The sequence below is a fragment of the Hipposideros armiger genome, unplaced genomic scaffold (assembly GCF_001890085.2).
Source record: "Hipposideros armiger isolate ML-2016 unplaced genomic scaffold, ASM189008v1 scaffold_97, whole genome shotgun sequence".
Lineage (NCBI taxonomy): Eukaryota > Metazoa > Chordata > Mammalia > Chiroptera > Hipposideridae > Hipposideros > Hipposideros armiger.
Genome location: NW_017731447.1, coordinates 2,677,759 through 2,699,707, shown reverse-complemented (window position 1 = coordinate 2,699,707; position 21,949 = coordinate 2,677,759). Strand labels below are relative to the sequence as shown.

General features: G+C 39.5%; 1 protein-coding gene across 1 annotated transcript in view; it reads left to right on the top strand.

The window, feature by feature from the left end:
* The window catches only part of NRF1 (nuclear respiratory factor 1), a 126,516-nt gene that overhangs the window by 45,708 nt on the left and 58,859 nt on the right, over positions 1-21,949 (top strand). Inside the window, exons 4-6 of the mRNA XM_019646089.1 lie at positions 8,127-8,241; positions 11,203-11,329; positions 16,505-16,645. Of these exons, the coding sequence (XP_019501634.1) occupies positions 8,127-8,241; positions 11,203-11,329; positions 16,505-16,645 (383 nt within the window). The remainder of the gene's footprint in view (positions 1-8,126; positions 8,242-11,202; positions 11,330-16,504; positions 16,646-21,949) is intronic.

The window sequence follows — 21,949 nt, the reverse complement described above, 5'->3', positions numbered from 1 at the left end:
GACCTTTCATTAGGAACATGTTTCTCTGTCTCTTTATTATCGCTGCTTCCCTGTGTTTGTACATATTAGGTAGAGCTGCTATGTCTCAAGGTCTTGGTAGGATGGCCTTATGTAATAGGTACCTTGTGGGGCCCAGTGGCACAGTGTCCCTGGCCACCTGAGCCGGGTGCTCCAGGTGTGTCCCTTATGTGAGTTGTGTGTGCCCTCCTATGTAGTTGAGCCTTGATTACTATTGGCACATCAGTGGGAGGATTGACCCTCAGGCTTATTGGTTGTGAGGACTGGTATGACTACAGCGGAGGAGCTGTTATGCAGGGGCTGACCCTACGGAACAGGATTCCCTTTAGCAGAGCTGTGGTCCCTGCTGAGTCTGCTGTTTGGGTGTGTCATTTGTGGAGGTGGTTGGGTGGTACTCTGGTGTGGTTTGAAACTGGTCACCAGGTATGTTGGTTCTGGGGCCTCTTGGGAGGGGCTCTGATGCAGGCCAACATCAGCCACTGCCTCTGCCACTTTGTATGCGCTACAAAGTGATCTGCAGATAAGGTTGCCATTTGTGCTGGGCTTGGAGGTGCCTGGGAGAGGCTAAGCTGCGAACTGAGGCCAATTGCTGACAGTGCTAGGCTAGGAGCTGCTTAGCAAGAAGAACAGGACATGCCAATATTGCGTGTTTGGGGTTTGTGAACCTTTGAGAGAGTTTGAGAAAGTCCCCAATGTGAGCCAAGACAGGCCATTAGGATGGAAAAGCCACTGGAAGCAGCTTGGGTGGGCCTGAAAATTGGGTGGGGCCGGTCTCAGCGAATCACCAGGGTGGGGTGAACAGTGTTAGCCAGCTTGATGGAGATTCAGATATGGTGCCCGCCTGCATCTGCACGCTGGATTCGGGGAGGGCTCAACAAAAGAACTATGGCTTCTGCCCGCACTTCCACTTGGAAGAATGCTGCCCCTCCAGCCCTCATCGTGAAACCTTCCATCTCATTCAGCCACAATCTGCTGGTTTTCACAGCCAGAAGTTATGGGGACTTTCCCCCTTAGCACTGGAACCCTGAGCTGGTGAGCCCAGTGTATGGGTGGGACCCCTCACTCCTCAGGGGGGACCTGCAGTTGAGATATCCCTCCTGATTTTTAACGGCCACATGTGGGTGTGGGACCAGTGCATTCAACATCTTTGCCCCTCCTGTGAGACTGGAGGTGGCTTCTTCTGTATGTCCCTAGTTATAGTACTTCTGTTCAGCCAGACACAGGTGATTCTCAGTGATAGTTGTTCTGTAGTTTAGTTATAATTTTGAGGTGGTCGTGAGAGAAGGCCAGCACAGCATTTATGTACTCTGCCATCTTGACCAGATGCTACTTTTGTCTTCTTTAGGGATAATGCAAGTTTTTAGAACACTTAAATTTCATTCCCCTGCTCCTGAAATATATATGCTTTTGTTGTCCTGTGTATTTTTTGTATATTTTAATCCCTATAAGACATTGTTTTTGTTCTATACAACTTGTCTCTGAGAATTTTTCTTCTGCCTAAAGATACCATTTAGTATTTCCTTCAGCATGGATCTGCTAGTAGCAGTCTCTTGACTTTTACTTATCTGTGAATGTTGTTATTTAGCCTTCAATCTTGAAGGATGTTCTCACTGGATATAGAATTCTAAGCTGCCAGTTACTTTTGTTCCTCATATTGAAGATCCTGTTCCACTGTCTGCTGGTTTCCATCCTAGCTTTAGAGAATTCAGCTGTTTCATTCGTACAGCTATTCCATTGAAGTTTATCTCCTACACAAGCCCCTCCTCCAACTGCTTTTAAGATTTTCTCTTAAAGTTTTTGTGATATATCTAGCTCTGGAGTTCTCATTTATTTTGTTTAGGATTCTTTGAACATCTTGAGTCTGGATTGATGCCTTTGATCAGTTCTGAAAAATCTTAGCCACTAGATTTTGTTTCAGTTTTGCTTTTGCTCTGTTTCACCTCTTTTCCTTGTATGGCTGCAGTTAAATATGTTGTCTTCCTGAGTGAGTCCTTCATGTCTCTTACCCTCTACTCTATATTACCATCCTTTTGTCTCTTAAGCTTCATTCTAAGTAGCTTCTTCTAATTGATTAATTTTTCTTTTCAGCTGAGTCTGAGGTGCTCTTAAATCTTTGCATAGAATTATTAATTTTAGTAATAGTTAATTGTTTTGTTTTGTTTGCTGGTTTTGAATTTCTAGTGTGTTTTTTTTCCTCCCAACTTTGCACTATTACAGTTCTTAGTTGAAATTTTTAAAAAGTCTCCCTGAGTAAAGTAAACATGACTTTACAATCCATTTGGTACTTTTACTCTCTGAAGTACTTGGGGGTCTTTTTCTGTTACATGTTGTTAGTGCTGTTTCTTGTTCATGTTGTTTGTTTCTCTTCATGTATTGGTTATATTTGAATGAATGCTGTGTTTGGAAGATTATTTTTAGAAGTAAGGTGGGTCTAGAAGAATGTTATCATTCTCTATAGAGGATTTTTGTTTCCTTCTGCCAGATGCCTGAGGGCACTAGCAATCCTGGATCATCTTAATCCAATTTAACATTTTGAGATTTTCCTGGGCCACTAAATGACTAAAAACGGGCTATATTTTGTACCATTTTCTTTGCTATTTACATTGTATATATTTAGCATTATGTGGAAGACTCCATGTGAACTATGGCTGGATGGATCTAATATTGTATTCACTTTAGAAGATACTGAGGAAAAGCTGGACAGGAAATCAGTTATCAGGAATGGCCACAATACATCTTTTTAGTATATGCTGTATTTAAGGGGAGGAAGGCAGATGTAATGAAGAATAATCTTATTACTGTCAGTTATTGTGTATTTCTGGAATGGCAAATGTAAACATAAGGCTTAGTGACAAAACACATATGAAATATTTGTAAAATGGATTTTTGAAATTTTTATACTTTCCAGAAGAGGGCATTCTAACATAACGAATCCAGGTCAACTTCTTTCCTAGGAAGGAAGACGCTTTTGAGACGTAGTTTTGCTTTATTACTGTGCTGTATTATCATGGTGTTATTATAAGATTAAGAAAGGACTTGAACCCTTTTATGTGGCAGATGTGGAAACTGAGGCCCAAGTGGTAAAAATGATTTACCATTTAATCATTCAACAGTTGAGCGATTACTTTATACTCTGTATTACTATATAGAGATACTACGACCAAGACAGTCAAGAGCTTGCTTCTAAAGAAGTTTAAAGACTGGTGGTGGGGATAAGGGTAGAAATAATAAAGTAAAATATTTTCAGAAAGCACTGAGTGCTCTGAAGACAATAATGAAATAAGGTAAGTGCAGAGGGAAGCACAGCTTCATAAAGCGGCTTTTTCTAACCCTATTCCTTCCCCCCATGGACATAACCACTGTATTGGTCTTTATCATTCTCTTGCTTTTCTTTATATTTTTGCTGTATATCAATAAACTATTTAGCATTGTTTTGCATATTTTAAATTTTATATGAATGGTATCACTGATCTTATCTTTCTGTAATATTATGTTTATTTCATTCAGTATTATTTTTCTGAGGTTCATTCATATTAATCATGTGGCTATATGTTTTCATTTTAACTGTTATTTGGTATTCCATTCATTATCTGAATATCTCATAAACAACTTGGGTTGTTTATAATATTTTGCAGTTACAGTTGCTGCAAATGAAAATTATCTTATTTTCTTGTGCATATTGTGCGAGTTCCTCTTGGCATGGTTTTCCAACTCTTGTCATGCCCACAATAATACATTTTACATTCTGATCTAGAATACACAAATGCATATGTAACTGAAATAACACTTTCTCATGAAGTAATAACTCACCCCTACTACAAGCGACACATGCTCTGATATGTTCTAGTCTCCTTCACTTTACGCCATTTTACTAAAAACAAATAAGCTACCCATGAGCCACCAAAAGGCGGAAACCTGCAATTTAAAAAACACTGCGTGAGGGGTATCCAGGAGGAATGGGAGGGCAAAGACAGGAACATTTTCAATTTTGCTAGATATTCCAAATGTATTTCCAAATCGTACGTTAGTTTACATTCCCACAAGCAGTGTACCAGAGTGCCTGTTGAGGGCCGGCCGAGTGGCTCAGTTGGTTAAGAGCTTGCTCAAGAGTTTGAGCTCTAAGCAACAGCGGTCAGATGCCCAGCCCGAGCTGAGCAGCCGCTGAGTTGCCAACAGGTGGCAGGATGACTCAGTTTAAAAAAAAAAAAAAAAAAGAAAGAAAGAAAGAAACCAGAGTACCTGTTGATTCTCATCCTTACCACATTTGGTATTGTCAATCATTTTTTGTTTTTGCCAGTTGGATGGTATGAAGTAGTTTCTTACTGTTGGTTTAATTTGCTTCACTCTACTAGCTAGAGGTTCCAACCATTGCAGGAAGACAAGATAGAGCACCATTTCAGATCTTTATTGACTATTCGTTTTTCTTCTTTTGAGTATTTCTTGTTTATACCTTTGTCCATTTTTCAACTGGGTTGTCTTTTTTTCTTATTGGCTTGTAAGAGTTATTGAGATATATATGTATGTATATTTTTTAAAATTCTTCTTGGTAATATACATTGCAGTTATCTTCTCCCAGTTTTTTTCCCACTCCCTCCCCCAATTTTTTGTTATTTCTTTTGTCCATAGAAGTTTTGATTTCTATTATTGTAAAATTTATCAGTCTCTTACCTTACTGTTTATCCTTTTGGCATGTCTAAGAAATTCTTAACCCTGAGTTTATAAATACTCTCCAATCATTTATTGTAGAAGTTATAAAGTTATTTTTGTTTTTGTTTTATTAATGTTGTTGTTTTACATTTAGGCCTTTACGTTTTTTTTTTGCAACTGGTGTGATGTAGGGACCTAGTCGTTATTTTTCTGTACAGACATGCAGTTGTCCCAGCACCATCCTTGTAATAGTCCGTCCTATTTCCTGCCTCTGTCTTCTGCCACAGGAGGGTGCCTGTGAACTCTTAATTCAGCTGTGTTGGTTTCTCTATCCCAGCCAGTTTCACACTGTCTTAATGACTATAGCTTGAGAGTAGCTTTAGAGTAACTATTAATATTTGGTAGGATGAGTTGGCCCACACCTTCTTAAAATCTTCAAAATTGTTCTGGCTATTTTTTGGCCTTCTGCACTTTCATTTAAATTTTAAGATCAGTTTATTAAGTTTCACAAAAATTCCTACTGGGATTTTTATTTGAATTGCATTGAATTTACAAATAAATTAATTTAATTAAGCGGCATTATTCATAATATCCTAAAACTGGAAATAGCCCAAATATCCATTAGAAGGATAATGGATAAACTGTGGTTGATTCATACTCTGGAATATTACTCAGCAACGAAAGGAACAAACTATTGATACATGTAACAATGTGGATGAATCTCAAAAACATTCTCAGTGAAAGAAACCTTACAAAAGAAGTATATACTATATGATTCCATTTACTTGAAGCAGTAGATAAACAAAAATAATGTAGGGTTTAAAAAAAAAAAGAGAATTGTGGGTACGTTTGAGAGGATAGGAACTGACTGGGAAGGGGCATGAGAGAACTTTCTATAGTGATGGTATTATTATATATCTTAATTAGGGGATTGGGTTTCACGGGTGTACACATTTTTTTCAAAATTTATTCAATGTACACTTTTAAGATTTTTAAATTTCATTATGTAAATTTTATCTCAAGAAAAAAATTCTAAACAAGTACTGAACTCTAGCTAATGATATTCCTACCAAAGTATTTAGGAGGATCATACTGTTGACTTTGAAATGCATCAAAAAATTTCTTTTTAAAAATGTAGGTTAATGAGTGGGCAGAAAGATGGATAGGTACACATAGCAAAATGTTAATGGTAGCATCTAGGTGGTAGATATATGAATGTTCAGTGTAAAATTATTTCAACATTGCTATATATTTAAAAGTTTTAATAATAAAATGTTGAACTCCTACAACCCAATAGTATAAAAACAAATTACCTGATTAAAAAATGGACAAATGGGGCGGCCAGTTAGCTCAGTTGGTTAGAGCACAGTGTTCATGACACCATAGTTGCCAGTTCAATCCCCACATGGGCCACTGAGCTGTGCCCTCCACAACTAGATTGGAACAACTACTTGACTTGGAGCTGATGGGTCCTGGAAAAAAACACTGTTACCCAATTTAAAAAAAAAAAAAGAAAAAAAAAGCCCTTAAAAAAAAATGGACAAAGGACTTGAGTAGACATCTTCTTACAGAATACATACAAATAAATGGCCAATAGGTACATGAAGAATGCCCAACATCACTAATCATCAGGAAAATGCAAATCAAAACCACAGTGAGATACCACTTCACACTTGTTAGGATGGCTATTATAAAAATATAAAAAGGTAAGTATTGGTGAGGATGTGGAGAAATTAGAACCCTTGTATGCTGTCAGTTAGGAATGTAACATGGTGCAACTTCTATGGAAACCAATATGAAAGTTCCTCAAAAAATAAAAAATAGAACTACCATATGATTCAGCAATTCCATTTCTGGATATTTATTCAAAAGAATTGAAATCAGTATCTTGTAGAGATATTTGTACTCCCATGTTCATTGCAGCATTATTCACAATTGCCAAGAGGTGGAAATAACCTAAATGTCCACTGACAGATGAATAAAGAAAGAAAATGTGGTGTACACCTACCTACACAATAGAATAGTATTCAGCTTTAGAAGAAGGAAATCTGCCGTATGCGACAACATGGGTGAACCTTGAGGGCATTATGTTAAGTGAAATAAGCCAGTTACAGAAGGACAGATACAGCATGGTTCCACTTATATGTAAGAGCCATCTAAACTAGTCAGTCATAGAAGCAGAGAGTAGAATGGTGGTTGTCAGGGGATGGGGAGTGGAAATGGGGAGTTGCTATTGAATGGGAACAAAGTTTCAATTATGCAAGATGAGTAAGTTCTAGGGATCTGCTATCCTCCCTTGTGCCTATGTTTAACAATTCTGTATTACACACCTAAACATTTAAGACATATCTCATGCTAAATGCTCTTACCACAATATTAAAATATAAAATGTTGGAAAATAATGTGTCGCTAAGATTTTTTTCCCTCTTCTCAGCTGTTTATGATGGAAAGGAGGGTAAAAAGCCTTCATTTGTTTGTTGACTTGCTTGGGGGTTCTTTAGAAGGTTTATTTAAGTCAGACAGATTAGACTACTAAACAACATGTAGAGAGGCTCATTGAGATTTTCCAGGAAGGCTTGTTTTAACTGAGCCACTGAGAACATAGATAACGTATATGCCAGTATAAATGTGAACAATTAAACTTAATTTTTATTTAAGTCTTCTACAGTGTTCACAAATAAGGATAAAGGTGTATCATCTGTTTAAAAAAAAAAAGTCTTTGATATGTTGAGATTCCATGAATCAGAGACTCCAGTAGTTCCTTAGGGTCTGCCCTATATTTTAGTCATTCATTTCAGGGCAAGGCAAACCAACTTTTCATTCACATTTTTTCCCCTTGAGTGGGACAGTTTTCATCTCTTTCCCGCCAGGATGTTTTCATCAACTTGACCTTGTGGTCAACAACTCGATTTGGGGTACAATTTTCTGACATACAAGAAAAAGTTTTCAAATAAAGATGGTATTCTTCCAGATATCCCTCTTAGAACTGGTGTTGTTGTTGGAGTTCTAAGTAGGAGTGATTATCTCTGAGTTCCTTAACTTGGCTGTGTCTTGGAGTAATGGAAAGAGAGGCACAGGGATGGAGATTAAATTTGAGATTTGTAAATCTTTTGTTTTGGTAAGCTCTTCCTCTCAACGCTGCAATCTCATCTAGCACCTCTGAGAATATGGCCTGACTATGGGCATGAAGACAAAACAAAACAAATTCAGAAAATTCAAACTGGTATGTGATGGGGAGGTGTAAGCCATTCACTTTTTAAAACGATTTATTGTAAGTTTCATTGGCAAATTAAAATATTCATGTTGAACAATAGTGACAGATATTGACAATATCAGAACATTCTACATTTATTGATAACGTATTAGGAAATAAATGCTACCTTTTTTGTACCTTTACTTGTGTTCTATCTTGTATAGTTAACCAGCTCTGCCTAATCTCAGCACACACATTATTATTCCAGGTCCTGTGGGAATGGCTGCTGCTGCTGCTGTGGCAACAGGAAAAAAACGGAAACGGCCTCATGTGTTTGAGTCTAATCCATCTATCCGGAAGAGACAGCAAACACGTTTGCTTCGGTGAGGGCTTCATTATCCATATTGTCGTTATTTCTCAAATATTTCATGGTATGGATGACAGAGTTAGAACAAATGTTATTAGTGTCACTAAGGATACCAAGGTAGAAAGCACTCTTACAAAATTAAATAAATGCAACTAGTAGAAATGTGATTAACAGATGTATAATATCACATTGATTAATTCAGAAAATTTATATGCCTGCTTTGTGTGAGGCATCGTTCTAGGCCTCAAGGATATAGCAATGAATGAAACAGATTCCCTTAAAGAGCTTATTTTCTAGAGAAGGGGGAAAAAAAAAGCAAATACGTAATGTCAGGATATGATAGGTGCTGTGGACAAAAATAAAGAGGAGTAAAGAAAATAGAAAGGTTAGGGGATTGGGAGAATATATAGTTTCTCTTTTATTGTAGGGATGGGCTGAGAAATCCTCTTTGATAAGGCAACCTTTGAAAAGGAACCTGAAGTAAGGGAAGGGCACCTGTGTTAATGTCTAGGGGAAGAGCTTTTCCCCTAGGGAAATAGGGAATAGCAAGAGGAAAGATTCTGAAGTGGGAAGGAATGTGTTTGAGGACTAGCTAAGGAGAGAATGGGAGGCAATCGACATGGTTAGAGTGGTAGTGGAAAGCCATATCATGGGCTTTTTGGGTCCAATATAAGGGCTTTGACCTTTACTCTGAGTGAGGTGGGAAGTCAGTGAAGGCTTTTGACCAAAGCAATGATATGATCTGGCTTACGTTTTGAAATGGTCACTAGTATTGAGACTAGACTCTGGGGTACAAGAATAGAAACAGGGAAAACAGGAGGTTGCTATAGTAATCCAGACCAGAAATGACAGTATCTTAAAACCAGTGTAACAAAAGTGGTCAGAAGTGATCAGGTTCTGGGTGTATTTCAGAAGTCAGCTCCAGCATGATTCACTGATGGACAGGATGTGGGGTCTGAGACAAAAAATGGACCAAAGGGTGACCTCAAGGTGTTTTGATCTGATTACTAGAAGGCCTGAGATGATACTTATTGGAAGAAGAGCAGGTACAGGAGTGAGGGTAGGGCAGAATCAGGAATTTGGTTTTGGACATGTTAAGTTTGTGATACTTCTTAACCATTAAGTAGAGATACAGAATAAACAGTTGAATGTATGAGTCTAGAATTCAAAGGAAAGATCTTGGCTGAAGATATAAGTATATAGGTAGTATTTAAAACTATGAGACTGGAAGAGATCATCTAGGGAGTAAGCGTGGACTTAGGCCTGAAGCACAGTACCCTTTAGAGGTTGGAGAGATGAAAGGAACTAGAAAGGAGCCCAGAACGAGACCAGTAAGTCAGGAGGAAAGGCAAGAGAATGGTGTCCTGGAAACCAAGTATAAAAAGTATTTCAAGAAAGAGGGCGTGTGATCAGCTCTGTCAAATGCTGCTGACAGCTTGAATAAGATGCAAATTGACCATTAGATTTAGCAAGATGGAGGTCATGCTTGAACTTGACAACATTTTCAAAGGAGTGGTAAGGATGAAAGGGTTGGAGTGTCTTCAAGAGAAAATAGGAAGAGAGGAATTGGAGACAGTGAATATAATATAGATCATTCCTTCAAGGAATGCTGCCAGATTTCTTCTTTTGTATGTGGTCCTTTTCTCATTTATATTTCTGAAGAGAAGGATTTGTAGGTTGCAAAGAAAGGTTAGTATGTAGGTGTGGTATGTGGAGAACTTAATGTTTTGACAGGTTGTGCAACATGTATGCATATATAATAAGAAATTTAGTCTATAAAATGTTCCAGAAGTTTTTCTTGTAGTGTTTTAAAGACTAGATCCAAATTTTCTAGAAGTTGACTGGAATGTTGATTCCAAATGGAGTGCCTGTCTATGTAAATGATATGTGACAAAAGCTAGAAAATATAGTCCCAATTAAGAAAAGAAGATTTTAAGAAACGGAAGGAGGAGCATTTTCTCAATCCATTGAGATTTTTTTTGCTTCCTGGCAGTTGTCATCAGTTTGGCTCCAATAAACTCTTATAAGACTTAAAAAAAAAAAAAAAAAGAAAGAAAGAAAAGAAAAGAAACTGAAGGTACTTAACAGTAGCTTTCAGCAAACAAAGAAGTCATATATCACACGTGGGCAGTTATTCTCATTTCCTTTATAATAGTATAGGCAGAAGAAATTAGAATGTATTATTCATAGAAATATATTTGCTATAAGAGACATAGACACAACAGTATATGCTTTTGGAGAAAGATGGAAAACGTTTATTTTAGATAGATTGGCTTTGTTTCCTTTGAATTGGCATGACTCACCAGTCCCTAGACTACGTTCACCGAAGAATTATGGGATGCAGAACTTTAAAATAATCTCCCCTGATTTCACAGGTATAAGGACAGCATTTCTATTTCATCCAGTCTTGACATATTTGAAAAAGCTCTTACTCCATCCTCATTTGTGGTCCGTTTCTCATTTAGTGTTTATATCACACGAAAATCTGGAAACAACAACATTTTTAAAGTAGTGTTTTTGGATAAAATTGTGTCAGTGAGACAAACAATGACCATATCAAAGAAATTAGAAGCAGGTCATTTAAGGCCCCTTCATTAAGCATGGAGATGATATAATAAAGTCTGTAAGAGGACATCTCAGCAGTAATCTTCATTATAAATAGCAGTCAGAAAAAGTCCCTTTGGTGTCGATAAGATCAGGAAGGTGATATTTGCCCTGTCAGCACTGTGTCATGGCTACGTCCTAAGGTAAACCTGTAGTAGACCCTTCTGTCAGTGGGCTAGTCATCGGTCTTTGGGACAGCGGATTGCTACTGAGCAGAATATCAAACCCCACACTCCCCTTTCCACATTTCAGGTGAAAGGAAACGTATTCAATCAGAATAAATTGTCTCAAGCCAAAGTAAATTTTGTGTCTGTGTCACTGTAATTTTTATCTTTTATAACTGATTTTATCCTCTTTTTGTTCTCTGATTCAGGAAACTTCGAGCCACATTAGATGAATATACTACTCGAGTGGGACAGCAAGCTATTGTCCTCTGTATCTCACCCTCCAAACCCAACCCTGTCTTTAAAGTGTTCGGAGCAGCACCTTTGGAGAATGTGGTAAGAAACCTGAGCTATGTTCTCAGATGCCCTTTGCTTTCTGTGGGTCGTTCGCATTCTTGCGATCTTCTGCCTAGCATAATGGTTATTACTTCTATCCTCCTCTCATCCAGGGGTGGGAGTGCGGTGTGGGGTTTTGAAACTACTTTGTGCAGATCAAAATAGAAAGGATCTTCATCTTACCAACTTTAACTCATGTTTAAGAACTCAGCTCAGTTGACACTTCCTCCTTGGAGCCTTCTCTGATTTTCTGCACAGGTCAAAGCCCCTTGTTCTATCCAAGACTCACAGCACCTCTTAGCACTTATTACAAATGCACTTTTGTTTACTTATTGGTGTGATTATTTGGTTAATGTTGTCCCCAGCTAGATGGTAAGCTCTAAGCGGCAGGGACTGGGTCTACTTTGTTCTCCTTGATGCTCCCAGAGCCAAACACAGTGCCTGCCGTGAGTAGTTGCTCAGTAATATTTGTTGAATGAATAAAGCATCTTAAACATTTGGCAACATTCAGAAATTCAAAAATGCAGATTTGATTTCTAAATCCTAATCGTACATTATATCTCAATGGAGACTTTGAGAAATAAAGCTCTATGAAGTCAAGTTAGATTGTGTCATTCTTTATAGTACTTGTCCCAGTTTGTAATTATACATTTATTTTAGTGATTAGCTTTGTGTTTGTCTTCTCCACTAGATTGGAATATGCACAATAAGGGGACACTGTGACTGATAAATTTGCTTACCATTTTGTCCCCTCCCTTCCTTAGCACAGTGCTTAGCACACGGTAGATGAGTAATAAACATTTGTTGGATGGATGGCTAGATGGAGAAGCTACTAGGTGCAAAGGTTACATATGCTATGTCTGCATTTATAACTTGGAGTAGTGAGATAGCTTAAAACTAGGTAAGCTCGCAGAAAGACTATGACTAAAGTCTTTGAGTATGACGGAAAACAAAATGTCCTAACCCCAAAACTCAAGATTTCTTGGGACCTACTACCTTCAGATCCAATGTCTTCTGCGGTTTAAAGCCTTTTGCTTTTTTAAGCTTCTGCTCTTTAAAACAAAGCAGGTTAAAAAACCTTCAGAACAACCCCATTGAGTGTTTTGGTCCTTTTGACTATCATTCTTAGCAAAGGTGTAGCTCCCATAAGAAGACATAGTTCTCAACATTTAAATAGGCTGATTCAGCCCTGCCCGTGGGTTGGTATTAAATAGAGTGGGCATATGTAGCTAAAAACTCCACTTGTGTGAAAGCCGTTTTTAAGCTTTGATATTTTTTTTTTAGTGTTTCCCCACATTGATTTTTCCTATTTGTGGCTCAGGATCCTCATGTGTAAAATAAAGATAATACTCACTTCACTGGGGAGCAGTAAAACTGATTAATGTTGATTATCATCCCCCTATATATAATGTTCTCAGAAAGCTGGCGTGAAAAGCTTTGGCAAATGATAGATTTTAAAGTTGCTCTGTTCTGAGGGCATTGTCTTGGTGGCTTACTGCCATATCACGTACTTTTATGAGCTTTATAAGAATAAGCGTAGATATATTTTGTTGAGGGACAGAGAGAAAATAATCTTTTTTTTTTCCCCAGAAGAACCGTGGTAGTTTCTGAAGATACAGTTCTTTCCTCAGTCAATAATCTATAGCATTTAGATATGGATACACTGGATATGACTAACCAGTTCTGCAGGTACAGAAATTAGTCAGTCACAGAGGCAAGAGATAGCTTTGGGTTATCACCAACTTCTTTGAAATCATCCTTACTCTTTTTTTAAATCCACCTTCCCAGTATATAAGTGGACTCTGAGGTCTGTTGTGATTTTTTGCTTTTAAGTCATTCAGTTTTATATAGGGTTTTTTTGTTTTGTTTTGTTTTGTTTAATTTTTTTTATTGGGGAACAGCCATGGTCATTGATTACACATTGCTTTCATGCTACAATGGCATAGTTGACTCTTTAAAGGAGAACACAGCTCACAGTGGCCCATGCGGGGATCGAACCGGCAGACTTGTTAAGAGCGCATGCCCTATCTACTGAGCCATCCGGGTGGCAGCTCAGCTCAAGGTGCCGAGTTCAGTCTTAGTTATGGGTGGGCGTAGCCCACCATCGAATAGGCAATCTTGTTGTTACACCAGCTGAGCCGTCCTGCCACCTGTTGGCAGCTCAGCGACAGCTCAGTTTGGGTGCAGCATCACTGGCCCATGTGGGAATCGAACTGGCGGCCCTGTTGCTCAGAGCTCATGCTCTTAAGCCAACTCTTAACCAACTGAGCCGCTCGGCTGGCCCTATATAGGTTTTTAAGAATGGCTTCAACTTAATGAAGTGTGGAGGTATACTTAAGAAGTAGTGCAGTAAAAGCCCTAATGTTTATTTACTTATTTATTTTGTTTTTAAATGGTTTTTAACTTTAATTGTGAAACCAGTTAGTTGACAGTGACGTATTGGTGTGAAATGACAAAGACTTAAGCTGTGGTTTGGGAAATAGAAGGTAGAAAGAGGTTGGAAAACAAACAAACCTGTATTTCATCATATTTATGACATCATCAATTATAAAATGCACCATTATTTATGTACGTACCACAAAAAAAGAAAAATATTGACAAACTGACACAGTTCTTATCACTTTAGAATTTTTATTTTATTTTATTGAAAGCGCTCTTTCGGGCTTCCTGGGAGATTTTAATCATAATTGCTTTTGTATATACATAAAAAGGAAAATGTAAGTGAAATAACTGATATTCCTAAAACTTCACATTGAGAGTTCAACTCTTTTGAATTACTTTTTGTTCGAAAGTCATCAGTGTCTGTGGTTTCCTGGAATATTGCCCACCATACCATCAAGAGCATGGGTGGTGCTGCATTTCTGTAAAAAGTGCTCTGCTGTTGTCTCTGAGACATTGTACCAAGCTGTGACAAATTTGCTGCTGGTGCTTCTTGGTCTTACCAGAAAGATCACTGGGGAGGTTATCAGACAACAAAGACCACGTTCCTTTCTCAAAAGATGCTAAATGGTTTGCTGATTGAAGAGGCAGGAGCTGTAGTCATGCCCCAGGGATAACAGCCATGCTCACATGTGTGTGGACGATGACACTATGCCCCATGTTGCCTGGTCCACAGCAATTTTAAATTGCATCCCAATTTCAGACGACTGATAAATGTGAAAAAAATGCACCTCAGAATTGATAGATGAGATGGAATTGAAGCACTAGCTTCATAATTCTGGGAAAGTTACTTTACTAAGCAAGGTTAGAAATACTGTGGTCACACCTGAAGCTGTTTTGTTGTAAATTACTCCAAGGGATGTTCTACCAGCATTTTCTTTTGAAACGCAAGATATTTTTTAAGGAATTATATATAGCACAGATAAGTTTAGCAAAATGCCTGGATATGAATTCCTAGAATTTACTGACCCATGAAAATAGGTGAAATTATTTGAAACTAGCTAATAATGTAATGGTGATAACCTAATGATTGCTCATCTTTGAATGCCAGGTGTTCCCAGCACAATGGAATTTATTTTATATTATTATCATACACTTACTATATGAACATACGTACTAATGTGATGATTTAACCTGATATATTAAAGTTCAAAGACCAGAACCTAGGCTTGTAAAATTCAGTTTTTCTATGGGTTGGTAGTGTAAAAGCTCTACATAGGATACAGAAACCTAGAAAGCAGAAAATCTAAACCTGTAAAGTTGCCATGGCAACACCAACTGTTTATGTTTCAAAAAGATATTGGGGGCGGCCGGGTGACTCATGTGGTTAGAGCTCTTAACAACAAGGTTGCCGCGACTCCCATTTGGGATGGTGAGCTGCTCCCTCCACAACTAAGGCTGAAGGATAGGGAAAAACACACTGCTCCCCATCAAAATTTAAAAATATATATGTGTGTGTGTGTGTGTGTATGCAACAATTTTTGAAACTTTTCTTTTTGTTAGAAACCAGGAGAACACTGAGTATCTAGAGTGATGGTGATTCTACATGTTTGCACTTTTTCTTTATCCCCTTCGTTGGTGGCCTATTTGGAAGATTCTGTAACTGCAAAAGTTGAACTTTGGGGCCAATAATAATTTTTACTTTTCCACGTGCTTGAGGTGGAGTGTGGGAATCTTTCTTTTTAAATCCTCATAATGAGATACTTCTAAGGAAGTGTGTCCTGATTGAGAGTCCAGTCCACTTAAGCAGAAAACCCAAGACTCAAACATTGTTGTATCTTCTGGGCAAACCTCGTTTTCTCTTCCCTTTTTTTTTTGTAAGATAATGCCTTGAGCCCTGAACGCAAGTTAATTTCCTATCCCATCTTGTAACATTTTCATAATTCCATGGCTTCTTTGTTATCCCCAAAGGTTTCCTCATACCCCTTGTGTATGCTATTAAGTGAATGAACCCATTATTGGTTGTAGGATCCAGTGTCTCTCGCCTGTTTCTGCTCATGATGGAAGAATGTGCATGTACTTATGTGCTGCTGTTAAGTTCTGTCTTTTGAGAGAACTTTCACCAGCAGTGGGAGGAATGGAGTCAGAACAACAATATCTGGTTCAGACCTGGCTTGTCAGAGTCACAGAGGCAGCATGGGTTTGAAGGTCACCTTCCAGGGAGTACCAGGAAGGAGGAGGACTTGAGCTGTGGGGCTCTGGCCACCCAGCTACAGTATACACCTCTTGTTGTTTTTCTCTGATGCCTCTCAGTCCAGCCTCTGTGCACTTGAAGCTCCAGTCTCTTCAGTAATCTGGCACTGCAGAAAAGTGTCTGTAGTTTCGAATACGTTACTTAGAGTCTTGAAAATGATTTCGGTCATTAACTGCCACATCTAGGTTTTATCCAGTGGTCTGGGAAAGGCCGAATAATGGGTGCTATTCCTATTAGATTCAGAACAGGTGACGATGGGGCCAGCATTGACAGAAACCCTGATTTTAACTGAAGCAGTGTATCTGTAAAGCTTTTCTCACTGGCTCCTTTTCTACTGTTGTTACCAGTAATTTCATCATCTTTTCATTTAAGGTGATGTCTTTGGGGCCAGTGGGTATTTTTATCTGCTGTTCTAGAAGCGACGGTTCTAAGGGCTCTGTAATGGCTGAGGGAGGCTGGCCCCACCCAGTCTCTGGTTGCTTGGCACCGACCCTCCCTGGTTGTCGGGCATCTTGTTTACTTCTGCCCTTAATTCCCTGCAGGTGCGTAAGTACAAGAGCATGATCCTGGAAGACCTGGAGTCTGCCCTGGCAGAACACGCCCCCGTACCACAGGAGGTTAACTCCGAGCTGCCGCCTCTCACCATCGACGGAATCCCAGTCTCTGTGGACAAAATGACCCAGGTAAGGGGCGGGAAGGGAGGAGGAGGCGCAGGTGCGGGCGGGCCTCAGGTCCCTTTTCTTAGTTTTGTCCTCAGTGGCACCTTGAGAATGAGATGCAGGCTGGGGTCTGAGAGTGAAACAGGAACCCCTTGGAAACAAAAACGTGCTCCCACCGAGGGCATGTGCCCTCCTCCTCCTGTTGGCAGTTTATTCCTTTCACCTGGGCCCTTGGGTTAGGTCAAGAAACCTTTAGCCTGGAGTTGGTTTGGAAAGGAGGCTGTTAGGCCTGTGATGAGTCACAAGTGGGGCAAGTTAACATTTAGCCTCTTCAGGGCCGAGCTGCTCCTCTCTCCAGGTCAATTCTGAATACCAACCACCACGCTGCTGCCAAGGAAGGCGCCCCTCTTTCGGGAGTGGGGATGGAAAATTCAGGACACCTTCCTGAGTCACTGCCTCTCTCCTCCTCAGAGAAGGGAAATCGGAACGTATTCAGCCCGATAAACCGGCAAACCTCTGGAATTTGCTGAGACTTTTTGAAAATTTTTTAGCTTGAAAAGTGATAGCTTAATCAAAAGCAAATGCCTTTTCTTCAGTTGAAGAACTAGTTATTAATGAAGAAGTTGCATAATGTTTTCTTTTTTAAAGATTTTTTATTGTGGAATTGGGGGATGGGAGCAGCACTGGGGAATTGGGGGAAGGGGAACAGCCAAGTTGCTGTCCTTTTGTTCTTCAGTCTAGTTGTGGAGGACGTTGCTCCACTGGCCCAAGTTGGCACCATCATTGCGCTCTTCCCGGGCGAGGCAGATCAGTCGCCGGCTTCTGGACAGCCGCTCACTGCGGCTGCTGGCCACTCACGCTGGCTGCTGGCTACACACGGTAGCCCATGGCAACCCACTGCCACAGGGGCTGCAGCCTACGCCGTCGCCGGTGACTCACGGCAGCCCAGCTCCAAGTTGAGCTGTTGTTCAGCATCTTAGCTGTGGAGGGCAGTGTCACTGGCCCTCATATGTGGGATCCGAACTGGGGCCCTCTGGCGTCCCAAGCCAGCTCTTAACCAATGCGCCACTCGGCCGGCACGCATAATGTTTTTAACACAAGACAGAGACATTTGAAAACAACATACGTCTTCCCTTAAAAAAAAAAAACAACTGATTTCAGCATTTTCAATATTATAAAGTTTAGTCTTCTAGGAGCTCTCTTAAAAACGCTTTCTTACTGATTTCAGATAAGTCCCTGTTTGTTTTTAATGGGAGGCAGTGTTACTAATCTAAAGTGTTAATTTGTTAAGAAATTCTTTTCTCAGAAATTTTGTCCCTCCTTCTAAGTACTATTGTGCTATAGTTAGTGTCTTTGTGTAATTACTTATAATTTGACCTGTGTTATAAAAGTCTATATTTAAGATGCAGTAAATGAAGGACAGATGTTTAAAACTTTGGGCTTACAATGAAGTTATAAATATTGCTAGCTCGGTAAAGTCTGTGATTAAATCTAGTCTGTTTATGCAATAAGGGTATTTGCATAGCTGGCCAGGCACCAAAAATAACTGTCCTATGCTAATATTAATTCAAAATCATTATTCATTAGAAGCACCATAGGTACAGTCATGTTTAAGTATCTAAAGGCCAGGTTAAGTGTATGCCTAGACTACAAATGAATCAACTATATCAATCAATTTCTCTTTGATTAGTAAACACTGTAAATTATTGAAATAATTCACAGTTTATTCGCTTGTGACCTCTGACAAATGATCGCCTCACTCTCTCCTGCCTAAAACATGCAGCTGTCCTCTGATAGACTTAAGGTTTCTGAAAATATTTGTACATCAGGACACAGGTTTCTTCAGTTTATCCCTTATTTCTTCCACTGTCTAACATATTCATGGGAATGGTTATTCAAATCTCTTCATGGAACCGTGCAGTAAATGCCTTGTTTTACAACATATTTTCCCACCTTATTTCTTTATTAATGTGCTTTATCTGGCAATATCCAGTTGTGAGTTTTCTTTGCTTGCTGGTCTTCCGGTTGGTTACTCCTTCCTTCTCTCCGTTTCTGTGCCCCACACTCTTGAATGTCCTCCTACTGCACTGGACCCTCCCTTTCAGCTCTTCTGCGCTCTCCTCTTCCTCTCTGACCCGATCAATACTGGCCTGTCTCCGGGGTCTATCTTTAGTTTCTCTCCAAGTGATCTCATCCTGTCCTGTGGGCTTTGTGTCCCATCTATATGCTGTTTACACCCCAGCTTATACATTAGATATTCAGTACTAACGTGCCCCAAACAGCGCCTGCGATTGCCGGTGTCCCGTCCCCCCCCCCCCCCCCCCCCCCGTTTCACTCCAAGCCTGGTCCTCTCCTCGTATTCCCCATGTCACTCAGGGGCACCCCCGTCCATCTTGCTGTTCAAGTCCCAGCCTAGGAGTAATCTTTGATTTCTCTGTTTTGCCCTCGCTGCCCCACCAGCCATGTCTAATCCATTAGCAAGTCATGTCAGTTCGCCTCTGAAATGTACCCCGGATCTGACTGGGCTTCTCACTTCCCATCACCACCCTAGCCCAAGCCTTCAGCATCTGTCACATGGACTATTTCAGTTGATCAGATCTATTGATCTCCTTACTGCCACTCTTGTTCTGCTACAGTCCATGGTCCACAGAGCCACCAGAGACTTTTGAAAAACTTAAGTCAGGTCATGTCACTTTCTTGTTTAAGCCCTTTAATGGCTTTTCACTACTCCTAGAATCAAATTCAGACTCTACCATGTCCTGAGGCCCTATATAATCCGGCCTCTCCCAACCTCATTTCACATTCTCTCCCTCAGTCACTGTGTTCCGGTCAAACTGGCCCTCTTTCTTTTTGTGAAACACCCAAAGCTCATTCTTTCACTTTTCCTGTTCTCTCTGCCCGAAACGTTTTTCTCCCAGATCATTGCATGATTGACCTTACCTTATTCAAAGTCTAGCTCAGATATCACTTCCTGAGATAAGCCTTTCTTGATTGTCTCTCCGATGAAGTTTTCTCCTCCCACCAAATCACTACCTAATACATCCCTATTTTATTGTCTTTGTATCACTTATCACTACCTAAAATTATTTATTAACATTTATACAGTAAGTTCTCACTTAACGTTGTGGATAGGTTCTGCAACTTGAAGCGAAACCAGTGTTACCATAGGTTAACTGATATAAATAAAAATTAGGTTCCTAAGGCACCTCATCAACATTATAACAAACCACGTTTATTCGAGGACCTGCTGAACTTGTCTTGGTCTGTCTCTCCAGCTAGAATTTGAGAGCAGGGACTTAATTTCTGTTCTTCGCTGCTGCCCAGTACAGCTGCCCAGCACATATATAACCTCTGTATTCTAAATAATAGTCAGTATCTGTTCAGTATGGCCTAGGGGTCAGAGTACCAGTGAATCCGTGTAGTGGGTAACTGGATTGCAAGTCTCCTGAGTGGGTGTTCACTGGGCGCAGGCAGTGCTGCTGCTCTGTGGGAGGTGGCACTTCCTACTAAGTCTGAATCAGCAACTCGGTCTGAAGTAACATTTTATAAACAGAAAGCTAAATTGTGATGTTTTGATTGTTGGATTCCTAGATCTTTCTGTGAACACCTGAAGGATCTCTAAATAATGGTTCAAAAAGGAAGGCATTATCTAAACTTTTTTCCTGTCATTTCCTACCTGCTATTATTCTGTCCTTAGGGCCATGCTGTCTAGTTAAAGAAAATATAGAGTGAACTTTTTTACCCGACTGATGTAAAGCAGCTACTCTGCATCTCAGATATAAAGAACGTCTAGAGCTGACTACACTTCTGATTACGAATACTATGTTAGGTAAATTCCGCTCCTGTGATGGCATTTTTTCTCCCTCTTTGTCACACTTGGTGTGCTAGGTTGAAATAATCTGAGGTTTTGATTATATTGAATCATCAAGGATACTGAGAATTATGAAAATTGGCTGATGGCCACAGAAGTTAGAGCAAACAGTTTAATTATCATGTTGTAGGTAAAATGTTAGAAACTGTTTTCCATTTCGTGAACTTGGCACTGAGCAGAGCTTGGTGCAGTGTTGGATCCAAGGGAAGCCGGCACTCAAGTCATGATCCGACTCAGAGGCACTTTTTTGGAGGCATACATTTTCTTTGTTGTCATACATTCTCTCCTTTCCTTCTCACCACACATGATGACTAAAAAATAATACATAACAAAGAAAACAAAAACAAACAGACGGTGAGGAGGCGTGAGCAGGATGATGAAAAACCCGGCTCCCAACTGAATGGGAATTTTTGTGTATTGGGATCCTGGTTTTTTTCCCCTAGTTTTTTTTCCCCTCAATATGTTTTATTTTGTTTTCCTCAATACTGCCTTCTTAATGTGAGCCAAATACCTTTTTTCCCCTAATTGATCCTAAAGCTTTTCACTATTAATGGTAGTAAAAGCAGGATTTTATTTCAAACAAACCAAACCTAGATTGGCAAGGGTATGGGAATATAAGCACTTAATACGCTGTCAGTAGGAATGTACATTAGTATGATTTTTCCAGAGGGCAGGTTGGCAATGAGTATCATAATTTAAAATGTACATGTCATGCCCTCCAAGTAAACAAAGATGTATGCTCATGGCAGTGTTTACAATAGGAAAATCTGGGAGCAATGTGATTGAATACATTACAGTAGCAGTCCTTAGAATTTACATGGAATGAAGAACAACTTAGCTCAAAAGAGACTAGAAGTTTACTATTCAGTGAAAATTTAGACACTAAAAATGATTATTTGCTCTCTATTGCAGTGTACTAATGCTTGTGGTATATTAGTTAAAACAGGTTGTAAAATAGCATTTCTTGTACTCTAATTTGAGGAGTTTAGGGCTTTATTTTTTTGTTTCTTTTGGAGAGGGCTAGATTGTTTTTAGGAAATACAGAATTGAGTTAATCGATCCCATTTGTTTAAAACATGCATACAAAACTTGCCTCTGTGTGTGTCTGTGTGTCTGTGTGCATACGTAAAACTTTACAGGGATGTACTCCAAAATAGTAACAATGATTATCTATGTGTGGTGGCATTTTGGATAATTTTCATTTAATTTTGGTCTAATGAGCATGAATTACTTTTATAACCACAGAAACACAAAGTACTTTCATATTTTATATTAAACTTAACTTTTTTTTTAAGATTTTTTTTGATTGGGGAATTGGGGGGTTGGAAACAGTGCTGGGGAATTAGGGGAAGGGGAACAGCCAAGTTGCTGTTGTTTTGTTCTTCAGTCTAGTTGTGGAGGACGTTGCTTCACTGGCCCAAGTTGGCACCATCATTGCGCTCTTCCCGGGTGAGGCA